The 20597-nt window shown below is 53.6% G+C and overlaps 1 protein-coding gene across 3 annotated transcripts in view; it reads left to right on the plus strand.

Moving 5' to 3' along the window:
- LOC138262243 (Krueppel-like factor 5) overlaps positions 1 to 20597 on the plus strand; it is a 113331-nt gene that overhangs the window by 57567 nt on the left and 35167 nt on the right. For 2 of the 3 annotated variants that reach the window (XM_069212106.1, XM_069212108.1), the window contains exons 2-4: positions 3716 to 3760; positions 10063 to 10948; positions 15980 to 16039. In XM_069212106.1, the coding sequence (XP_069068207.1) occupies positions 3716 to 3760; positions 10063 to 10948; positions 15980 to 16039 (991 nt within the window). The remainder of the gene's footprint in view (positions 1 to 3715; positions 3761 to 10062; positions 10949 to 15979; positions 16040 to 20597) is intronic. The other variant, XM_069212107.1, reaches the window with a different exon arrangement.

Genomic DNA, 20597 nt, shown 5'->3' on the forward strand with positions numbered 1-20597 from the left:
AATAGGTGCTAGGGTTCTGCAGCTGGTATCAATAGGTACTGGGGTTCTGCGGCTGCTATCAATAGGTACTGGGGTTCTGCGTCTGGTATCAATAGGTGCTGTGGTTCTGCGTCTGATATCAATAGGTGCTGGGGTTCTGCAGCTGGTATAAAAAGGTGCTGTGGTTCTGCAGCTGGTATCAATAGGCGCTGAGGTTCTACGGCTGGTATCAATAGTTGCTGAGGTTCTGCAGCTGGTATCAATAGGCGCTGTGGTTCTGCGGCTGGTATCAATAGGCGCTGTGGTTCTGCAGATGGTATCAATAGGTGCTGTGGTTCTGTGGCTGGTATCAATAGGTGCTGAAGTTCTACGGATGGTGTTGTAAGATACTGAAGTTCTATGGCTGATATCAATAGGCACTGAGGTTCTGCTGCTGGTATGAATAGGTGCTGTGGTTCTGCAGCTGGTATCAATAGGTGCTGGGGTTCTGCAGCTGGTATCAATAGGTGCTGGGGTTCTGCAGCTGGCATCAATAGGTGCAGAGATTCTGCAGCTGGTATCAATAGGCGCTGTGGTTCTGCAGCTGGTATCAATAGGCGCTGTGGTTCTGCAGCTGGTATCAATAGGCGCTGTAGTTCTGCAGCTGGTATCAATAGGCGCTGAAGTTCTGCAGCTGGTATCAATAGGCGCTGTGGTTCTGCAGCTGGTATCAATAGGTGCTGTGGTTCTGTGGCTGGTATCAATAGGTGCTGAAGTTCTACGGATGGTATTGTTAGGTACTGAAGTTCTATGGCTGATATCAATAGGCACTGAGGTTCTGCTGCTGGTATGAATAGGTGCTGTGGTTCTGCAGCTGGTATCAATAGGTGCTGGGGTTCTGCAGCTGGTATCAATAGGCACTGTGGTTCTGCGGCTGGTATCAATAGGCACTGTGGTTCTGCGGCTGGTATCAATAGGCACTGTGGTTCTGCTGCTGGTATGGGTGAGTATGGTATGGGGCTGGTGTGGTTGTGCCCTGTGGTTCTGCTGCTGGTATGGGTGAGTATGGTATGGAGCTGATGCGGTTGTGACCTGTGGTTCTGCTGTTGGTATGGGTGACCGCTATGGTCCTGGGGCCCACTATGGCTAGGCGCGGAGGTTCTGAGCTTTGTTTGGAGAATGCTGTGGCATTTGCCACAGAATAGAAGGAGGTACAATTTGTACAGCCACCTTTGGTTGTGCACAGAGGTTTTGTGGCCCAGTATGTAGAGGTTCTGGAGCCTGGTGTAATGGAGTTCTACGGACTGATATGGATTGGTGCAGAGGTTCAGCACTCTGGTTTGGGTGAAAACTGTGGTTCTGCAGCCTGGTATGGATGGGCACTGGTTCTGTGGCACGGTGTGGAGGATGCCTAGGTTCTGTGGCACAGTGTGGAGGATGCCTAGGTTCTTAAGCCGGGTGGGGTGTGGGGGGGGGTACGTAGAGGAGAAGCAGCTAGGTATGGCTGGCACAGAAGTTCTACAGCTCTGTAGGACTGGAGGGTGTGACGTTTCTTCACTCCAGTATGGATGGACATACATGTTCTGTGATCCAGCATACATGGGTGCTGAGGTTCTGGGGTCTCTTCTGGAGGGTGCTGAGGTTTCTTAGCCCGGTATGGATGGACATACATGTTCTCTGATCCAGCTTACATGGGTGCTGAGGTTCTGGGGCCTCTTACGGAGGGAGCTAAGGTTTCTTAGCCCGGTATAGATGGACATACATGTTATGTGATGCAGCATAGATGGGTGCTGAGGTTCTGGGGCCTCTTACGAAGGGCGCTGAGGTTTCCAGCCCAGTATAGATGGTCATATAGTGTTCTGGGATCCAGCATACATGGGTGCTGAGGTTCTGGGGCCTCTTACGGAGGGCACTGAGGTTTCCAGCCCAGTATGGATGGACATACATGTTCTGTGATCCAGCGTACATGGGTGCCGAGGTTCTGGGGCCTCTTACGAAGGGCGCTGAGGTTTCCAGCCCAGTATTGATGGACATATAGGGTACTGTGATCCAGCATACATGGGTGCTGAGGTTCTGGGGCCTCTTACGGAGGGCGCTGATGTTTCTCATCCCAGTATAGATGGACATATAGGGTCCTGTGATCCAGCATACATGGGTGCTGAGGTTCTGGGGCCTCTTACGGAGGGCGCTGAGGTTTCTCAGCCCAGTATGGATGGACATATAGGGTTCTGTGATCCAGCATACATGGGTGCTGAGGTTCTGGGGCCTTTTTCGGAGGGCGCTGAGGTTTCTCATCCCAGTATGGATGGACATATAGGGTTCTGCGATCCAGCATACATGGGTGCTGAGGTTCTGGGGCGTCTTACAGAGGGTGCTGAGGTTTCTCATCCCAGTATGGATGGACATATAGGGTTCTGTGATCCAGCATACATGGGTGCCGATGTTCTGGGGCCTCTTACGAAGGGCGCTGAGGTTTCCAGCCCAGTATTGATGGACATATAGGGTTCTGTGATCCAGCATACATGGGTGCTGAGGTTCTGGGGCCTCTTACGGAGGGTGCTGATGTTTCTCATCCCAGTATGGATGGACATATAGGGTTCTGTGATCCAGCAAGCATACATGGGTGCTGAGGTTCTGGGTCCTCTTACGGAGGGCGCTGAGGTTTCCAGCCCAGTATAGATGGACATATAGGGTTCAGTGATCCAGCATACATGGGTGCTGAGGTTCTGGGGCCTCTTACGGAGGGTGCTGAGGTTTCTCAGCCCAGTATGGATGGACATATAGGGTTCTGTGATCAAGCATACATGGGTGCTGAGGTTATGGGGCCTCTTACGGAGGGCGCTGAGGTTTCCAGCCCAGTATTGATGGACATATAGGGTTCTGTGATCCAGCATACATGGGTGCTGAGGTTCTGGGGCCTCTTACGGAGGGTGCTGAGGTTTCCAGGCCAGTATGGATGGACATACGGGTTCTGTGATCCAGCATACATGTGTGCTGAGGTTCTGGGGCCTCTTACGGAGGGCACTGAGGTTTCCAGACCAGTATGGATGGACATACGGGTTCTGTGATCCAGCATACATGTGTGCTGAGGTTCTGGGGCATCTTACGGAGGGCGCTGAGGTTTCCAGCCCAGTATGGATGGACATATAGGGTTCTGTGATCCAGCATACATGGGTGCTGAGGTTCTGGGGCCTCTTACGGAGGGCGCTGAGGTTTCTCATCCCATTATGGATGGACATATAGGGTTCTGTGATCCAGCATACATGGTTGCTGAGGTTCTGGGGCGTCTTCCGGAGGGTGCTGAGGTTTCCAGCCCAGTATGGATGGACATACGTGTTCTGTGATCCAGCATACATGGGTGCTGAGGTTCTGGGGCGTCTTCCGGAGGGCGCTGAGGTTTCCAGCCCAGTATGGATGAACATACAGGTTCTGTGATCCAGCATACATTGGTGCTGAGGTTCTGGGGCCTCTTACGGAGGGCGCTGAGGTTTCTCAGCCCAGTATGGATGGACATATAGGGTTCTGTGATCCAGCATACATGTGTGCTGAGGTTCTGGGGCGTCTTCCGGAGGGCGCTGAGGTTTCCAGCCCAGTATGGATGGTAGCAGAGGTGCTGAGCCTTAGTTTGGCTGGTCACAGGGACCTGTGGCCCAGAGTTCTTGGTTACAAAGGTTTTGTGCAGAAAATGTTCAGGGGATGTTACTGTGAAATACATAAATGCACAATTACGCAATAATAAGCTGTGTTTATTCCACAGCTTACCCCCGTGAGGATGGACCACTGGCGGCAGATGGCCTTGCAGGTGAAGTGTTTATTACAATGTGTAAACTATACAATCTATAAGCTCTGTATGTGACAATGTAAACCAGCAGGACAGATAGAGGTGAAGCGTGAGATGGAGAGAGGCACCAAGAGGGCTGTATCTGTGTACGCAGCGCCTATGAAGTAACTGGGCGCTGTACAAGGGAGACAGACAGATGGGCAGACAGACAGATCAATACACAAATACACCTGGAAGAGAAAACATGTCAGGGAGAGCTAGAAAAGTGGGATAGAGTGACATCCGTTCTCAGAAGTGTATCGCCCTGCCTCCTGTTTCTAAGAATTAGTAACACCTCTTCCTTGGGATGGTCACAGCAAGTGACTGGTAGCTACTGATAAAGCATCTATCCCTCCCCAGTCACTGTGCAATAAGAAGAATGAGTCTGTGAGGGAGAGCCCATGGAAGTCAATGAGTGCACTGTAACGTAGTGCGTGTTTCCTGGGATGTATGTTTGCTTGGAATTAATTTTTCCTGAGAAGCATGCGTCCTGAGATGCATGTTTTCCTGGGTTATATGTCTACTGGGAAGTATGCTTTCCTTGGGACAATGGATGCATCTTTACTGGGATATATTTTTCCTGACATGCATGTTTCCTGACATGCATGTTTCCTGGGACACGTGTTTTTGGTATGCATGTTTCCTGGAATGCATGTTTCCTGGGATGCATGTTTTTGTGGGATGCATGTTTCCTGGGATGCATGTTTCCTGGGATGCATGTTTTCTTGGGATGTATGTTTCCTGGGAAATATGTTTCCTGTGAAGTACTCTTTCCTTTGGACTATGGATGCATTTCTCCTGGAATATTTTTCCCGACATGCATGTTTGCCTGGGAAGCATGTTTTCCTGGGATGTCTTTCCAAGGATGCATGCTTCCTGGAATGCATTTTTTCTGGGATGCATTTTTTTCTGGGATGCATGTTTTCCTGGGATGCATGTTTTCCTGGGATGCATGTTTTCCTGGGATGCATGTTTTCCTGGGATGCATGTTTCCTGGGATACATGTTACCTGGGATACATGTTACCTGTGAAGTATGCTTTCCTTGGGACTATGGATGCATGTTTCCTGGGATATATGGTTCCTGCATATATGTTTCCTGGAATGCATGTTTCCTGGGGTGTAAATTTCCTGGGACACATATTTCCTGGATGCATGTTTTCCTGGGATATATGTTTCCTGGGAAGTATGCTTTCCTTGGGACTATGGATGCATGTTTCCTGGGATATATTTTTCCTTACATGCATGTTTTCTGGGAAGCATGTTTTCCTGGTACACATGTTTTTGTGGGATGCATTTTTCCTGGTATGCATTTTTCCTGGAATGCATTTTTCCTGGAATGCATGTTTTCTTGGGATGCATGTTTCCTGTGAAGTATGCTTTTCTTGGTACTATAGATGTATGTTTCCTGGGGTGTATGTTTCCTGGGGTGTATGTTTTCTGGGGTGTATGTTTCCTGGGGTGTATGTTTCCTGGGGTGTATGTTTCCTGGGGTGTATGTTTCCTGGGGTATATGTTTCCTACGATTAATGTTTCCTGGGACACATGTCTCCTGCAACGTGTTTCCTAGGACACGTTTCCTGGGATGCATGTTTTCCTGGTATAAGTTTCATGGGCAGTATGCTCTCTTTGGAACTGCATACTTCCTGGGAGGCCTGTTTCCTGGGATCTATTTTTCCTGGGTTTCCTGGGACACATGCTTCCTGAGATGCATGTTTTATGGGGCATGTGTTTCTTGGGATGCATGTTTTATGGGACACTTAATTCCTGGGACAGTTGTTTCCTGGGACGCATGTTTTCTTGGATGCATGTTTCCTGGGATGCCTGTTTTCCATGGAAATGTTTTCCCAGGATGCATGTTTCCCAGGAGTCATGCTTCCTGGGACGCATGTCTCTTGTGATGCATTTTTCCCTGGACGCATATTTCCTTCGAATGATGGACGCACTTTGGAGAGGTGAACTCCTGGATTATCTCATTTCTCTTTGAGGCTCATCCCATTGTAGTCTATGTGGCGAGGTGATCCATTGGAGTGTATTTGGGGAGGGTGATCCCACTGGATTTTATGTAACGAGGGTGATCCCATTGGAGTCTGTGTGGGGAGGGTGATCCATGAGAAGGATAACCTAGTTGGAGTCTGTGTGGGGGGGTGATCCTATTGGCAAAGGGTGATCCGATTGGAGTGTATGTGGGAGGGTCCCATTGGTGTGAGTTATCCGTGCCAAGGTTGATCCTATTGGAATCTGTGTGGGGAGGTGATCCATTGAGAAGGATAACCCAGTTGGAGTCTATATGGGGAGGGGGGTCCCGTTGGAGTGTAAGTGGGCAGGGTGGTCCCGTTGGAGTGTAAGTGGGCAGGGTGGTCCCATTGGAGTGTGGGCAGGGTGGTCCCGTTGGAGTGTAAGTGGGCAGGGTGGTCCCGTTGGAGTGTAAGTGGGCAGGGTGGTCCCATTGGAGTGTGGGCAGGGTGGTCCCATTGGACTGTAAGTGGGCATGTTGGTCCCACTGGAGTGTAAGTGGGCAGGGTGGTCCCACTGGAGTGTAAGTGGGCAGGGTGGTCCCGTTGGAGTGTAAGTGGGCAGGGTGGTCCCGTTGGAGTGTAAGTGGGCAGGGTGGTCCCATTGGAGTGTAAGTGGGTAGTGTGGTCCCATTGGAGTGTAAGTGGGCAGGGTGGTCCCGTTGTAGTGTAAGTGGGCAGGGTGGTCCCGTTGTAGTGTAAGTGGGCAGGGTGGTCCCATTGGAGTGTAAGTGGTTAGTGTGGTCCCATTGGAGCGTAAGTGGGCAGGGTGGTCCCGTTGGAGTGTAAGTGGGCAGGGTGGTCCCATTGGAGTGTAAGTGGGCAGGGTGGTCCCATTGGAGTGTAAGTGGGCAGGGTGGTCCCGTTGGAGTGTAAGTGGGCAGGGTGGTCCCATTGGAGCATAAGTGGGTAGTGTGGTCCCATTGGAGCGTAAGTGGGCAGGGTGGTCCCGTTGTAGTGTAAGTGGGCAGGGTGGTCCCATTGTAGTGTAAGTGGGCAGGGTGGTCCCATTGGAGTGTAAGTGGTTAGTGTGGTCCCGTTGGAGTGTAAGTGGGCAGGGTGGTCCCGTTGGAGTGTAAGTGGGCAGGGTGGTCCCATTGGAGTGTAAGTGGGCAGGGTGGTCCCGTTGGAGTGTAAGTGGGCAGGGTGGTCACATTGGAGCATAAGTGGTTAGTGTGGTCCCGTTGGAGCGTAAGTGGGCAGGGTGGTCCCGTTGGAGTGTAAGTGGGCAGGGTGGTCCCGTTGGAGTGTAAGTGGGAAGGGTGGTCCCGTTGGAGTGTAAGTGGGAAGGGTGGTCCCGTTGGAGTATAAGTGGGCAGGGTGGTCCCATTGGAGTGTAAGTGGGTAGTGTGGTCCCATTGGAGTGTAAGTGTGCAGGGTGGTCCCGTTGGAGTGTAAGTGGGCAGGGTGGTCCCACAGACATTAGTATCCCATTAGATTTTGCGTGGGAAGGGTGAGCCCGCTGAGGTCTAGGTTGGGGGTTCCTTCTCAGGAGGTTGTCAGTGACACCAGTTCTAAAGAGTGAGAACCTTCTGAGGGAAGCTGAGTAGGGAGCTATGTTTGACTTGCAGAGTTAGTGAGGGAGAGGATGAGTCGACAGGTCTCATATCTACAGAGCAAAGAGTTTGAAATCAGAGCACGAGACAAACAAGAAGCCCCTGGTCCTCTGATCCTGTGCGCCTGTTCCCTGGTTCATGTCTCATCAGACCAAAGAATAAACTATAGGTGCGACCTGTGACGCCAACCTATGTGTCAAAGCATCTTTGTGTGATGGCCGGGGCAGCACCTTGACGACTAACGTTGAGTGCAACTCCTTGCTCACTACAAGCTCTTGCTGCACCCGGTTGACCAGGCGCCATTACCGTCCCGTTGACTAGATGTCCTTAAAGACCTGCTGATCAAGTTCCATTACCGTCCCATTGACCAGGTGCCATTACTGGCCCGTTGACCAGACACCATTAACGGCCCACTGACCATATGTCCTTAAAGACCTGCTGACCAAGTTCCATTACCGTCCCATTGACCAGGTGCCATTACCGGCCCACTGCCCAGATGTCCTTAGAGACCTGCTGACCAGGTTCCATTACCGTCCCATTGACCAGGTGCCATTACTGGCCTCTTGACCGGGCACCATTACCCACCCATTCACAAGGTGTCATTACTGGCCTATTGACCAGATGTCATTAGAGATCTGCTGACTATGTGCCATTACTGACCTACTGACCAAATGCCTTTAACAGCCCATTGACCAGGTGCCATTACAGGCCCACTGACCAGGCACCATACCGACCCATTGACCAGGTGCCGTTACAGGCCCACTGACCAGGCGCCGTTACAGGCCCACTGGCCAGGCGCCGTTACAGGCCCACTGGCCAGGCGCCGTTACAGGCCCACTGGCCAGGCGCCGTTACATGGCGCCGTTACAGGCCCACTGGCCAGGCGCCATACCGACCCATTGACCTCATGCCGTTACAGGCCCATTGACCTCATGCCGTTACAGGCCCATTGACCAGGCGCCATACCGACCCATTGACCAGGTGCCGTTACAGGCCCATTGGCCAGGTGCCATACCGACCCATTGACCTCATGCCATTACAGGCCCACTGGCCAGGCGCCGTTACAGGCCCACTGGCCAGGCGCCGTTACATGGCGCCGTTACAGGCCCACTGGCCAGGTGCCATACCGACCCATTGACCTCATGCCGTTACAGGCCCATTGACCTCATGCCGTTACAGGCCCATTGACCAGGCACCATACCGACCCATTGACCAGGTGCCGTTACAGGCCCATTGGCCAGGTGCCATACCGACCCATTGACCAGGTGCCGTTACAGGCCCATTGGCCAGGTGCCATACCGACCCATTGACCTCATGCCATTACTGGCCCACTGGCCAGGTGCCATACCGACCCATTGACCTCATGCCATTACAGGCCCATTGGCCAGGTGCCATTCCAACCCGTTGACCTCATGCCGTTACAGGCCCATTGGCCAGGTGCCATTCCAACCCATTGACCTCATGCCGTTACAGGCTTGTGGACCAGCTCTCATTGGAGTCTTGCTGACCAGGTGCCATTAGGGGCCCATCGACTAGGTGCCATTACCCACCATTGACCAGGTGCCATAAGTGGCCCGCAGACCAGAGGCCATGACAGTTCTCTTGGTCACAGTGATAGAGGACAAAATGCTAAATAAGAAAATGGCGGGGAGAAAAGAGAATTCTGGACCCAGCTTTCAGGAAGCAGATATCGGCTCCTTAACATCCGGGGGACAATAAATAGACCAATAAAGAGTCAAAATGTAACGTCCAATGGTGTCATCTGTACTTTAAAAAGTGCCAGCACTGTGGTGCTAAGGCATATATAGGATGATGCCCCCCCCCCCCCCATTAAGGAATTAGCAGCCAATAATGGTGAGATTTAGGCAGAGCTTGAGCAGAGAATAGAGGCATACTGGTACTCGCTGTCCCAGAGTACCTGCTTGCTACTGAGAAGTGCCAACACTCCCCTATGAAAAGTACTGAACCCCAGCTGAGAAGTGCATTGAAAGTATTGTGGCCCTCCTGAAAAGTGCTGGTACTCATTAAGAGTATTGCACCCTTGCTGAGAAGTGCTAATGCTCACTACAAGTATTGCACCCCTGCTGAGAAGTGAGAAGTACCAGTACTCATTAAAAGTATTGTAACCTTGCTGAGAAGTGTTGGTACTCATTAAAAGTATTGCACCCTTTCCGATAAGTGAAAAGTACCGGTACTCATTAAAAGTATTGTAACCTTGCTGAGAAGTGCTGGTACTCATTAAAAGTATTGCACCTCTGCTGAGAAGTGCTGGTACTCCTTCAAAGTACTGCATCCATGCTGAAAAGTACTGGTGTTCATTAAAAGTGTTGCACCCCTGCTGAGAAGTGCTAGTACTCTCCCTTTCAAATTAAGTAAGAGCAGCCAGTACTGAGTTCTTACCAGTACCTGCCAATTTAAAGCACTGGAAGTAGGAGCGGGAGTCTGCTGGGGTCCCCTGAAAGGAGAAGTCGTAGAAAGTGAGGTACAGTGCAAGGAAGTAGGGGGGAAGTGACACTTGGGAGTTTATTCACCTAAACATACCTCACTTTGATTCATTTGCATGCATCTGGTGTGATGTGGGCGCCTCTGCTCTGAAGGTTTGATATGAGGAGGTAGGGGTTGGAATGAGGGTTCCCAAGTTTGCTTGCCTGCTGGATTTAGACCCTCCTGTGATCAGCTTGTCTCTGACCCTTCTCTTTCTCTTACCCCCTCCAGGCGCGATCAGAGATGGACAAGTACCTCTTCGACCACACAACGCCGGTGGTGCAACTGTTGTCAGACAAGAAGTACCGGCGGGAGAGCGCCTCGGTGGTGGATGAGTTCTTCGAGACGGAAAAGCCCTCTTCCGCACCCTACAGTGTGAACATCAACGTGATCCTTCCCGACACCACGCACCTACGCACCGGCCTCTACCGGCCAGCCAAGCCCCTGGCCGCCTACCCCCAGATCAAAACCGAGCCGGGTACCAGCTTCGCGCAGCCCTGCTCCTCTGCCCAGACCCTGCCCGACTTCACCAGCGTCTTCAACATGCCCCAGTCTGTGTCGGTCAACAACATCTTCATCAAGCAGGAGGTGCCAGCAGAGCTACCCGTGGCCTGTGCCGGCTCTCAGCCACCCCAACTCTTCCAGATGCCACGTGGTGATGGAGTGGCCAGCTTGACCTCGACGCCCGGCACCACCACACTGGTCAATACCCATGGGGGCGTCCCCATGACCACCACCAGTGGTGGATCCAGCCTTCATCTCACCACCACTCAAGCAGCGCAGGTCAAGGTGTACCAAACTCTTGGCCAAGATCAGGCGAACTTTGCTCTTCCGGCACACTTCTACCCGGTGCCGGGGGTCCACCTTCCACCCTCACCCCCGAACTCACAGCCAGGGAGCCCCGAAAACCAGCCAGAGATGATCAACACCATCTCCCCCCCACCCTCCTACGAAGCCACCTTTGGACTCAAGCTGGGACAATCCCCCCCAATGCCCCCGATGTCCAATGGCCTGGCCTCTCTCTCGCAGGGGAGTCTTGGGGGGCCACCCCTCAAGTTCAACCGGAGGAACAATCCAGAACTGGAGAAGAGGCGGATTCACCACTGCGATTATCCAGGTACCTCCCAGGTTCACCTCAGGACAACCCCAATGTCCTGGAAGTTTTACTAACCTAAGTGTTCAACTAACAACAACACAGCCGTTTCCAAACTGTGAAACAACTGGTGGGACAGCTCAGCTAACGCTCCCAACCTTTAGAGCAGAAATCATGTCAAGAGGGAAGAGTTCAGGCCAGGGACGCTGCTTTCACCTTTGTTAGCGCATTTTTGCTTTTTATTGACCTTTGCTATTTTTCTCTTGGAAAGATCCATTGGGTCAAAACGTTATGAGCGATCCGCAAGGATGTTTAGGAGTTGTGAATATTTGGAAGGTAACTAAAATACATATCCAAGTATTCTTCACAAATAAAAAAAATATATTGTTAATTTGGAAAGGTATAAAATAATATTGGGGATAAAAAAGATTGCTAATTGTGAATGATTAAACATATTGGTATGTACGTGTTATCCTGTCCCAACAAAAAACATGTTTTAAAAATCATTTAGTTAATACACCAATCACTTGTTAATAAAGCGCAGTTAACGGCAAACCGCCTTATATCCTAATGCAGGGAAAGTTCTCAAACTTTTGAATTTAAAAGGTGCCCTTTGACCTTCTCTGGATGATAGTGTGTCTAAGTACACCAGTGTCACGTGAACTATTGCGGTGGGAAATTATAGAGAAAATACTGGGGTGCCCTGGGCGGATGAATTAATTGTCTTACACGGCAGGGAGCTGGTACTGTGAGGCCCTCCAAATGGAGAACCGGGGCACAGGGCGAGAAAGGCGATTTGTTCAGGATCACACAGTTTGTGTGCGTGGGGATGCTGGGATTCCTAATTTGGCTATCTATTCCTAAAGTCTCCAGTGTACCCCTGGTCCGCATCTGTGCCCAGAAGTGGACCGGGGAGTGTTGAGTTCATGACCGTCGGGGTCGTCTCCCTGCAAATCGCAGCTCGACAGAGGGGTTTAAATGACCACGACAGGCAATTTAATTAACCGTGCATTCAACAGCCATCACTCCTGGAACTACCCGAAAAGTCACCTCTGACAAAAACTGCCACAGCTGGGAAGTCTGGAGGAGTGGAATAGAATGCAGAAGTACTGGGAGAGTAACCAGAAATGTAAAATACACACTGTGATATATTATATAGAGAAGACGAGCAGCCCTCACAGTAACGAGATCCCCTGTTAGTTCATTAGCATCGCCGATGACGTCAATCTGTCCCTTTCACAACTACAAAGTGAAAGAGCCCACACTGAACACACTCGCCACAACTGACCCACCAGGGAAACAGGCACTTGTGCTAATCCACCACTTTTATACCTCTAATCTTGGAGTGCAGAGAGCGTGCTACTCTCTGCAAAGTGCCTTGACGCCTCGTCAGGGGTAGTAAGCGCTATATAAATATAATTCACTATTGTAATCTGATATGACATCAGAAACCCCGCCGCAGACTCTTCCAGAAGGAGTGGGCGTGTCAGGGATGACCCAAGAAGCGGACTTAGAACCAGGACATGAAGACCCGGTCAGGCCGGGCTGGGGACGTTGGGAGGGGAGGATAGATGCTGGCCTGAATATAAGACCCGGTCAGGCTGGGGTGTGGACGAGGGGGTAGATGCTGGCCTGAATATAAGACCAGGCCAGGCTGAGCTGTGGACGGGGAGGAGGGGGGATAGATGCTGGCCTGAATATAAGACCAGGCCAGGCTAAGCTGTGGACGAGGGGGTAGATGATGGCCTGAATATAAGACCAGGCCAGGCTGGGATGTGGACGGGGGGGGAGAGGGGTAGATGCTGGCCTGAATATAAGACCAGGTCAGGCTGAGCTGTGGACGGAGAGGAGGGGGATAGATGCTGGCCTGAATTTAAGACCAGGTCAGGCTGGGCTGTGGAGGGGGGAGGGGGGGGGGGGGGGTAGATGCTGGCCTGAATATAAGACCAGGCCAGGCTAAGCTGTGGACGAGGGGGTAGATGATGGCCTGAATATAAGACCAGGCCAGGCTGGGATGTGGACGGGGGGGGAGAGGGGTAGATGCTGGCCTGAATATAAGACCAGGTCAGGCTGAGCTGTGGACGGAGAGGAGGGGGATAGATGCTGGCCTGAATTTAAGACCAGGTCAGGCTGGGCTGTGGAGGGGGGAGGGGGGGCGGGTAGATGCTGGCCTGAATATAAGACCAGGCCAGGCTAAGCTGTGGACGAGGGGGTAGATGATGGGCCTGAATATAAGACCAGGTCAGGCTGAGGTGTGGACGAGGGGGTAGATGATGGCCTGAATATAAGACCAGGTCAGGCTGGGCTGTGGACGGGGGGGGTTCGATAGATGCTGGCCTGAATATAAGACCAGGTCAGGCTGAGGTGTGGACGAGGGGGTAGATGATGGGCCTGAATATAAGACCAGGTCAGGCTGGGATGTGGACGGAGCGGGGGATGGGGGGGTTATAGATGCTGGCCTGAATATAAGACCAGGCCAGGCTGGGATGTGCGCCAGCGGGACAGGAGCTGACCACAGCAGGGGGTCGGGTCAGTTCCTCTGCATCAAAGCAGCTTAAACGCAAAATAGAAGTGAAGAGGCGCGCGCCTTATCACTGAGAAACGGAAAATGACTGTTTTATTTTAGGATTCGACATTTTTGGTCGGGGGTCTTTTAGAGAACATGTAGTTAGAAATATTTTTTAAAAAAAGGTCTTGTAACCTGTTAGTCGAGTGTGTCAAGCACATGTCCCCTTTCAGTTGAGTGAACTTGACTTATCCAAATATCAAACTGCCTACTGACAGGGGGGGGGGGGGGGGCAATCAATCGCATATCACCCTGCACCTGGGTCAATCACAGGTCATGCGGTATGGTATTTGGGAACAGTCATGCAGTACCTGGAAAGAGTCAGTCACAAGTCATGCAGTACCTGGAAAGAGTCATTCACAGGTAATGCAGTACCTGGGAAGAGTCAGTCACAAGTCATGCAATACAAGAGCCAGTCACAAGCCATGCAGTACCTGGGAAGAGTCAGTCAAGTCATGCAGTACAAGAGTCAGTCACAAGTCATGCAGTACCAGAAAGAGTCAGTCACAAGTCATGCAGTACCGGAAAGAGTCAGTCACAAGTCATGCAGCAACGGAAAGAGTGAGTCACAAGTCATGCAGCAACGGAAAGAGTCAGTCACAAGCCATGCAGTACCTGGAAGGAGTCAGATCTCTGGCCGTAGCTGATTTGTTTATTTCAAACCTGCGGTGTCTCCCCCTCTTTAACAGTGGGGACCCCAGGGTTTCCTCCAGCTGAGCCCAGTTGGCTCTTGCCCCTGACCTGATGGCCTTTCTGTCAGGTCACATTGTTGGACGCCCCTCCCTGTTTAATGCAGGACAACCCTCATTTAATATTCCTCCCCGAGACCACAATGTGCGAAAACTCTGCATCGGGACAAGAGCTTCCTCGTTCTGTGAGAGCAGACCTGTCACTGAGGCGGAGTTTGCTCCTACAGAACAAATACTTTGCCAAGTGGCCCCATCAGACTTGTCACTCGCTGGGTGAGAGATCAGAACCTTTTATGGCCCCAGTGGAGGCAGTCCCAGTGGTGGCAACCCCTGCGGGGGCAGCCTCAGTGGTGGCAACCCCTGCGAGGGCATCCCCAGCGGTGGCATCCCCTGCGAGGGCAGCCCTAGTGATGGCATCCCCTAAAAGGGCAGCCCCAGTGGTGGCATCCCCTGCGAGGGCAGCCTTAGTGGTGGCATCACATGGAAGGGCAGCCCCAGTGGTGGCATCCCCTGCGAGGGCAGCCTCAGTGGTGGCAACCCCTAGAAGGGCAGCCCCAGCGGTGGCATCCCCCGCGAGCGCAGCCCCAGTGGTGGCATCCCCTAGAAGGGCAGCCCCAGTGGTGGCATCCCCTAGAAGGGCAGCCCCAGCGGTGGCATCCCCTGGGAGGGCAGCCTCAGTGGTGGCATCCCCTAGAAGGGCAGCCCCAGCGGTGGCATCCCCTGGGAGGGCAGCCCCAGTGGTGGCATCCCCTGCGAGGGCAGCCCCAGCGGTAGCATCCCCTGCGAGGGCAGCCCCAGCGGTGGCATCCCCTGCGAGGGCAGCCCCAGCGGTGGCATCCCCTGCGAGGGCAGCCCCAGCGGTGGCATCCCCTGCGAGGGCAGCCCCAGTGGTGGCATCCCCTGCGAGGGCAGCCCCAGTGGTGGCATCCCCTGCGAGGGCAGCCCCAGTGGTGGCATCCCCTGCGAAGGCAGCCTTAGTGGTGGCATCCCCTGGAAGGGCAGCCCCAGTGGTGGCATCCCCTGCGAGGGCAGCCTCAGTGGTGGCAACCCCTAGAAGGGCAGCCCCAGTGGTGGCATCCCCTGCGAGGGCAGCCCCAGTGGTGGCATCCCCTGCGAGGGCAGCCCCAGTGGTGGCATCCCCTGCGAGGGCAGCCCCAGCGGTGGCATCCCCCGCGAGGGCAGCCCCAGCGGTGGCATCCCCCGGGAGGGCAGCCTCAGTGGTGGCATCCCCCGGGAGGGCAGCCTCAGTGGTGGCATCTCCCGGGAGGGCAGCCTCAGTGGTGGCATCCCCTGCGAGGGCAGCCTCAGTGGTGGCATCCCCCGCGAGGGCAGCCCCAGTGGTGGCATCCCCTAGAAGGGCAGCCTCAGTGGTGGCATCCCCTAGAAGGGCAGCCCCAGTGGTGGCATCCCCCGGGAGGGCAGCCTCAGTGGTGGCATCCCCTAGAAGGGCAGCCCCAGTGGTGGCATCCCCTGGGAGGGCAGCCCCAGTGGTGGCATCCCCTGCGAGGGCAGCCCCAGTGGTGGCATCCCCTGCGAGGGCAGCCCCAGTGGTGGCATCCCCCGGGAGGGCAGCCTCAGTGGTGGCATCCCCCGGGAGGGCAGCGATGCCTACCAGGTAGGTGAGACTCTCTAAATGTGGCAGGTGGGATTCTACTGGGGAAGCAGCGGTCACAGCCTCCCCCGACCTGGGGGGCAGCAGCCGCTCCCACACTTTAATTGATGTCCTAAATATCAAGATGTTTTGTGGACAAACAGCACCAACTCGGGGGACGCACTGAACCCGTCTTTTTTGTTTTCCAGGTTGTCCCAAAGTCTACACGAAAAGCTCTCACCTGAAGGCTCATCAGAGGACGCACACAGGTAAGAGGCGCAGGGCCTCACATACCTTAATGCTTCCTTCATAACCTGGGGTAATTACTGCTAGCAATCCCGTGCAGAGGGTGCAGGGTTGCCACCCGGCTCCTTGCCATCATAACACCTTCTTTCCAGTACAGCCAGGGGGAGGTGCATTGACAGAGCTGTGTGTGGTGTCAGGAGCGGCTAGTGAGGAGCATTGACAGAGCTGTGTGTTATGTCAGTGGTTGAATACTAGAGAGCGGCGCTAGCCGGGGGGAGGTGCATTGACAGAGCTGTGTGTTGTGTTAGTGCTTGAATGGTAGAGAGCGGCGCTAGCCAGTGGGAGGCGCTTTGACACAGCTGTGTGAGGCGCTGCTCTGGTGTCTGGGATAGCGGTGACTACTGCAGAGGCGCTCTCAAGGCGCTCTTGCAGGTTCGTGCACAGCACACGGCGGGGCTGCTGGTGATGTCCGCGGGTCTGATCGTCCTTCGTTTTGTAAAGGAACAGTATTTTTATTTGCAGTGAATGTGCGCAGATCCGGGCAGTGAAGTGGACAGTGGAGCGGGTAGAAGTGCGGTCAGTGTAGGGGGTAGTGGAGTTAGCAGTGAAGCGGGCAGTGGAGCGTAGTTAAGCGGACAATGGAGCTGTCAGTGAAGTAGACAGTGGAGCAGTTAGTGGAGTTAGCAGTGGTGCGGACAGTGAAGCGGGTAGTGGAGTTAGCAGTAAAGCGGACAGTGGAGCGGTTAGTGGAGTTAGCAGTGAGGCGGTCAGTGAAGCGGACAGTGAACCTGTCAGTGAAGCGGACACTGTAGCGGGTAGTGGAGTTAGCAGTGAGGGGCGCAGTGAAGGCGACAGTGGAGCGGGCAGTGAAGTGGACTATGGAGCTGTCAGTGAACCAGGCAGTGGAGCAGGTAGTGGAGTTAGCAGTGAAGCAGACAGTGGAGCGGTCAGTGAAGCGGACAGTGTAGCAGGTAGTGAAGAGGGTAGTGAAGCGGACAGTGGAGCGGTCAGTGAGGCGGACAGTGGAGCAGGCAGTGAAGCGGATAGTGGAGTTAGTATTGAGGCAGTCAGTGAAGCGGACAGTGGAGCGGTCAGTGAAGCGGACAGTGGAACGGGTAGTGGAGTTAGCAGTGAAGTGGACAGTGGAGCGGGTAATGGAGTTAGCAGTGAAGCGGACAGTGGAGCGGTTAGTGAAGCGGACAGTGGAGCGGGTAATGGAGTTAGCAGTGAAGCGGACAGTGTAGCGGATAGTGAAGCAGACAGTGGAGCGGACATTGGAGTTAGCAGTGAAGAAGACAGTGGAGCAGGTAGTGGAGTTAGCAGTGAGGCGGCAGTGGAGCTATTACTGGAGTTAGCAGTGAAGTGGACAGTGGAGCGCTCAGTGACGCGGACAGCGGAGCGGATAGTGGAGCGGTCAGTGAAGCGGACAGTGGAGGGGTTAGTTGAGTTAGTAGTGAAGCGGACAGGGTAGCAGGTAGTGAAGCAGATAGTGGAGCGGTTAGCAGTGAGGCGGGCAATGAAGCGGGCAGTGGATCTGACAGGGGGGCAGTTAGTGGAGTTAGCAGTGAGGCGGCTAGTGGACCTGACAGTGGAGCAGGTAGTGGAAGTTAGCAGTGGAGTGGTCAGTAAAGTGGACAGTGGAGCGGGTCGTGGAGTTAGCAGTGAGGCGGACAGTGGAGCGGGTAGTGGAGTTAGCAGTGAGGTGGGCAGTGGAGCTGGTCGTGGAGTTAGCGGTGAGGCGGACAGTGGAGTTAGCAGTGGAGCGGTCAGTGAAGCAGACAGTGGAGTTAGCAGTGAGGCGGGCAGTGAAGCGGACAGTGTAGAAGGTAGTGAAGCGGACAGTGTAGCAGGTAGTGAAGCGGACAGTATAGCGGGTAGTGGAGTTAGCAGTGAAGCGGACAGTGGAGTTAGCAGTGAGGCGGATAGTGGTGCAGGTGGTGGAGTTAGCAGTGAGGCGGGCAGTGGAGCGGGTAATGGAGTTAGCAGTGAAGCGGACAGTGGAGCGGTTAGTGAAGCGGACAGTGGAGCGGGTAATGGAGTTAGCAGTGAAGCGGACAGTGTAGCGGATAGTGAAGCAGACAGTGGAGCGGACATTGGAGTTAGCAGTGAAGCAGACAGTGGAGCAGGTAGTGGAGTTAGCAGTGAGGCGGCAGTGGAGCTATTACTGGAGTTAGCAGTGAAGTGGACAGTGGAGCGCTCAGTGAAGCGGACAGCGGAGCGGATAGTGGAGCGGTCAGTGAAGCGGACAGTGGAGGAGTTAGTTGAGTTAGTAGTGAAGCGGACAGTGTAGCAGGTAGTGAAGCGGATAGTGGAGCGGTTAGCAGTGAGGCGGGCAATGAAGCGGGCAGTGGAGCTGACAGGGGGGCAGTTAGTGGAGTTAGCAGTGAGGCGGCTAGTGGACCTGACAGTGGAGCAGGTAGTGGAAGTTAGCAGTGGAGTGGTCAGTGAAGTGGACAGTGGAGCGGGTCGTGGAGTTAGCAGTGAGGCGGACAGTGGAGCGGGTAGTGGAGTTAGCAGTGAGGTGGGCAGTGGAGCTGGTCGTGGAGTTAGCGGTGAGGCGGACAGTGGAGTTAGCAGTGGAGCGGTCAGTGAAGCAGACAGTGGAGTTAGCAGTGAGGCGGGCAGTGAAGCGGACAGTGTAGCAGGTAGTGAAGCGGACAGTGTAGCAGGTAGTGAAGCGGACAGTATAGCGGGTAGTGGAGTTAGCAGTGAAGCGGACAGTGGAGTTAGCAGTGAGGCGGATAGTGGTGCAGGTAGTGGAGTTAGCAGTGAGGCGGGCAGTGGAGCGGACAGTGGAGTTAGCAGTGGAGCGGTCAGTGAAGCAGACAGTGGAGCGGGTCGTGGAGTTAGTAGTGAGGCGGGCAGTGGAGCGGACAGTGGAGCGGACAGTGGAGTTAGCAGTGAAGCGGACAGTGGCGCGGGCAGGAACACGCCCCCATTCACAACTTGATTATTTTGAGTCCCTTCTCCAAAAGAGGAACTGTTTTTTTTCTGGCGGGTTCTCCCGGCGCCGAAGCCATAGTCCGCGGGTCCCGTTTCGAAAGGTTTTCCCACTGAGTGAGCACCCCGCCCTCCCCCCGCCGCACCCCTCCCCCATCCCTCCACCCTCCCCCCCGCCCCTCAGAAAGGGAGGTTTTCATGAAAGTGGAACTTGAATCTTCTCGGTGCACGGTACCCAGGGGGGGGGGGCGGTGCCCGGGGAGGACGGTGCCAGGGGCGGTGGGAGGGGGGGGGGGGGGGGAGCAGTGATAATATCGGACTTTGAAAAGGGAGTTGGGAGTTTGGGGTGGGGGTGGGGCGGGGGCTGCGCAAACGGAGACTTAATAACCAACCCCACGTGTGGGGGGCCTTCACGAACCCCAGGTCACCCTACTTCATGTGTCCTGCAGCACAGATAGAAAGAGCAAACAAGCATTTGCAATGCAATGGGTCTCAGGATTGCTGCAGTCAGAGCTATTAGTGTTGTAAATTCCTAACTGGAGTGTTCTTGACACACAAGCTGAAAATGAAAAGTGAAACAGTTGGCATAGCGGAGCCCCTGACCCAGAGGAAAAAGTTTGCAGTCAAAGTATCAACGTAAAGCATTTACCAATGATAACACAAGATTTTTGAAGGGCAAGCCCATGAATGAGTGATCGTGATGGGCGTGCGGTGGGCGTGGTTGAAAGCCCACAGATAGACTACAACAGACCAGAGCGCTTGCACGCCAACGCGAAATAAAGATATATCTCCTCAGTGCACCTGCCCTGGGGCGTAGGCATTTGAGGCATTCCCAGGTTTACAAATCCTTGTGAATCTGGAAATGCTTCAGAACCCATGGATGTTATGAGGGAACCCCCACCCCAACGCCCATGGAATGCTCCCCTGAAGTGGCTTTGCGTGGCCTCATAGATATGAGTTCAAGGTGTGTGCAGCAGCACAAGGGGCTCATGGTGTCTGTGAGCAACAAGATCCCTGAGATGGCGGCCTTTCTGCCCCGAGATTTCTGTAACCGTAGGCCTGAGACCTGGGCTCGATCAGGGCAAAACTGAGGTTGCTTCTGCTGAGGGGGGTTTCTAGCTCCCCTGCCTTTCCTTGTGCTGCTCTGTCAAGGTTAGTTCTGGCTCTGTTGTTCTGCTAGCACTTTAAGAACAAGCATTTGCAATGCAACGGGTCTCGCATTACGTCGAGTTAGAGCTATTAGTGTTACAAACCAGACTTTTCTTGCCACACTAAATGAGAATTTAAAAAAACTACCGCGGTCGTGCTGTCGCGCTGCGAAATAAAGACAAAAGTAGTTCAGAAACCATACAGAAAACAAGGATCCTCGTATGTTTCCAGTAGTTTACCGGTGCTCTCAAGGAGGGCTAAACACTGGAAAAGGCATGACGTATGCATGCCTTTCACAAATGAAAACAAGCGGATTTTAAAAGGCAAGCCCACGAATGAAGGAAAGTGACTGACGTGGCATGGGTGTGGATAAATCGCCCTAACGAGAGATTAGAAGAGGGACGGAGAGCTTTGCACTCGCCCCTAAAAATGCCATGCCCGCCTTCCTTTGATGGAGCTTCATGTGTTTCCTCTGAGCACCTGTGACAAAGC

The sequence above is a fragment of the Pleurodeles waltl genome, chromosome 10 (assembly GCF_031143425.1).
Source record: "Pleurodeles waltl isolate 20211129_DDA chromosome 10, aPleWal1.hap1.20221129, whole genome shotgun sequence".
NCBI lineage: Eukaryota > Metazoa > Chordata > Amphibia > Caudata > Salamandridae > Pleurodeles > Pleurodeles waltl.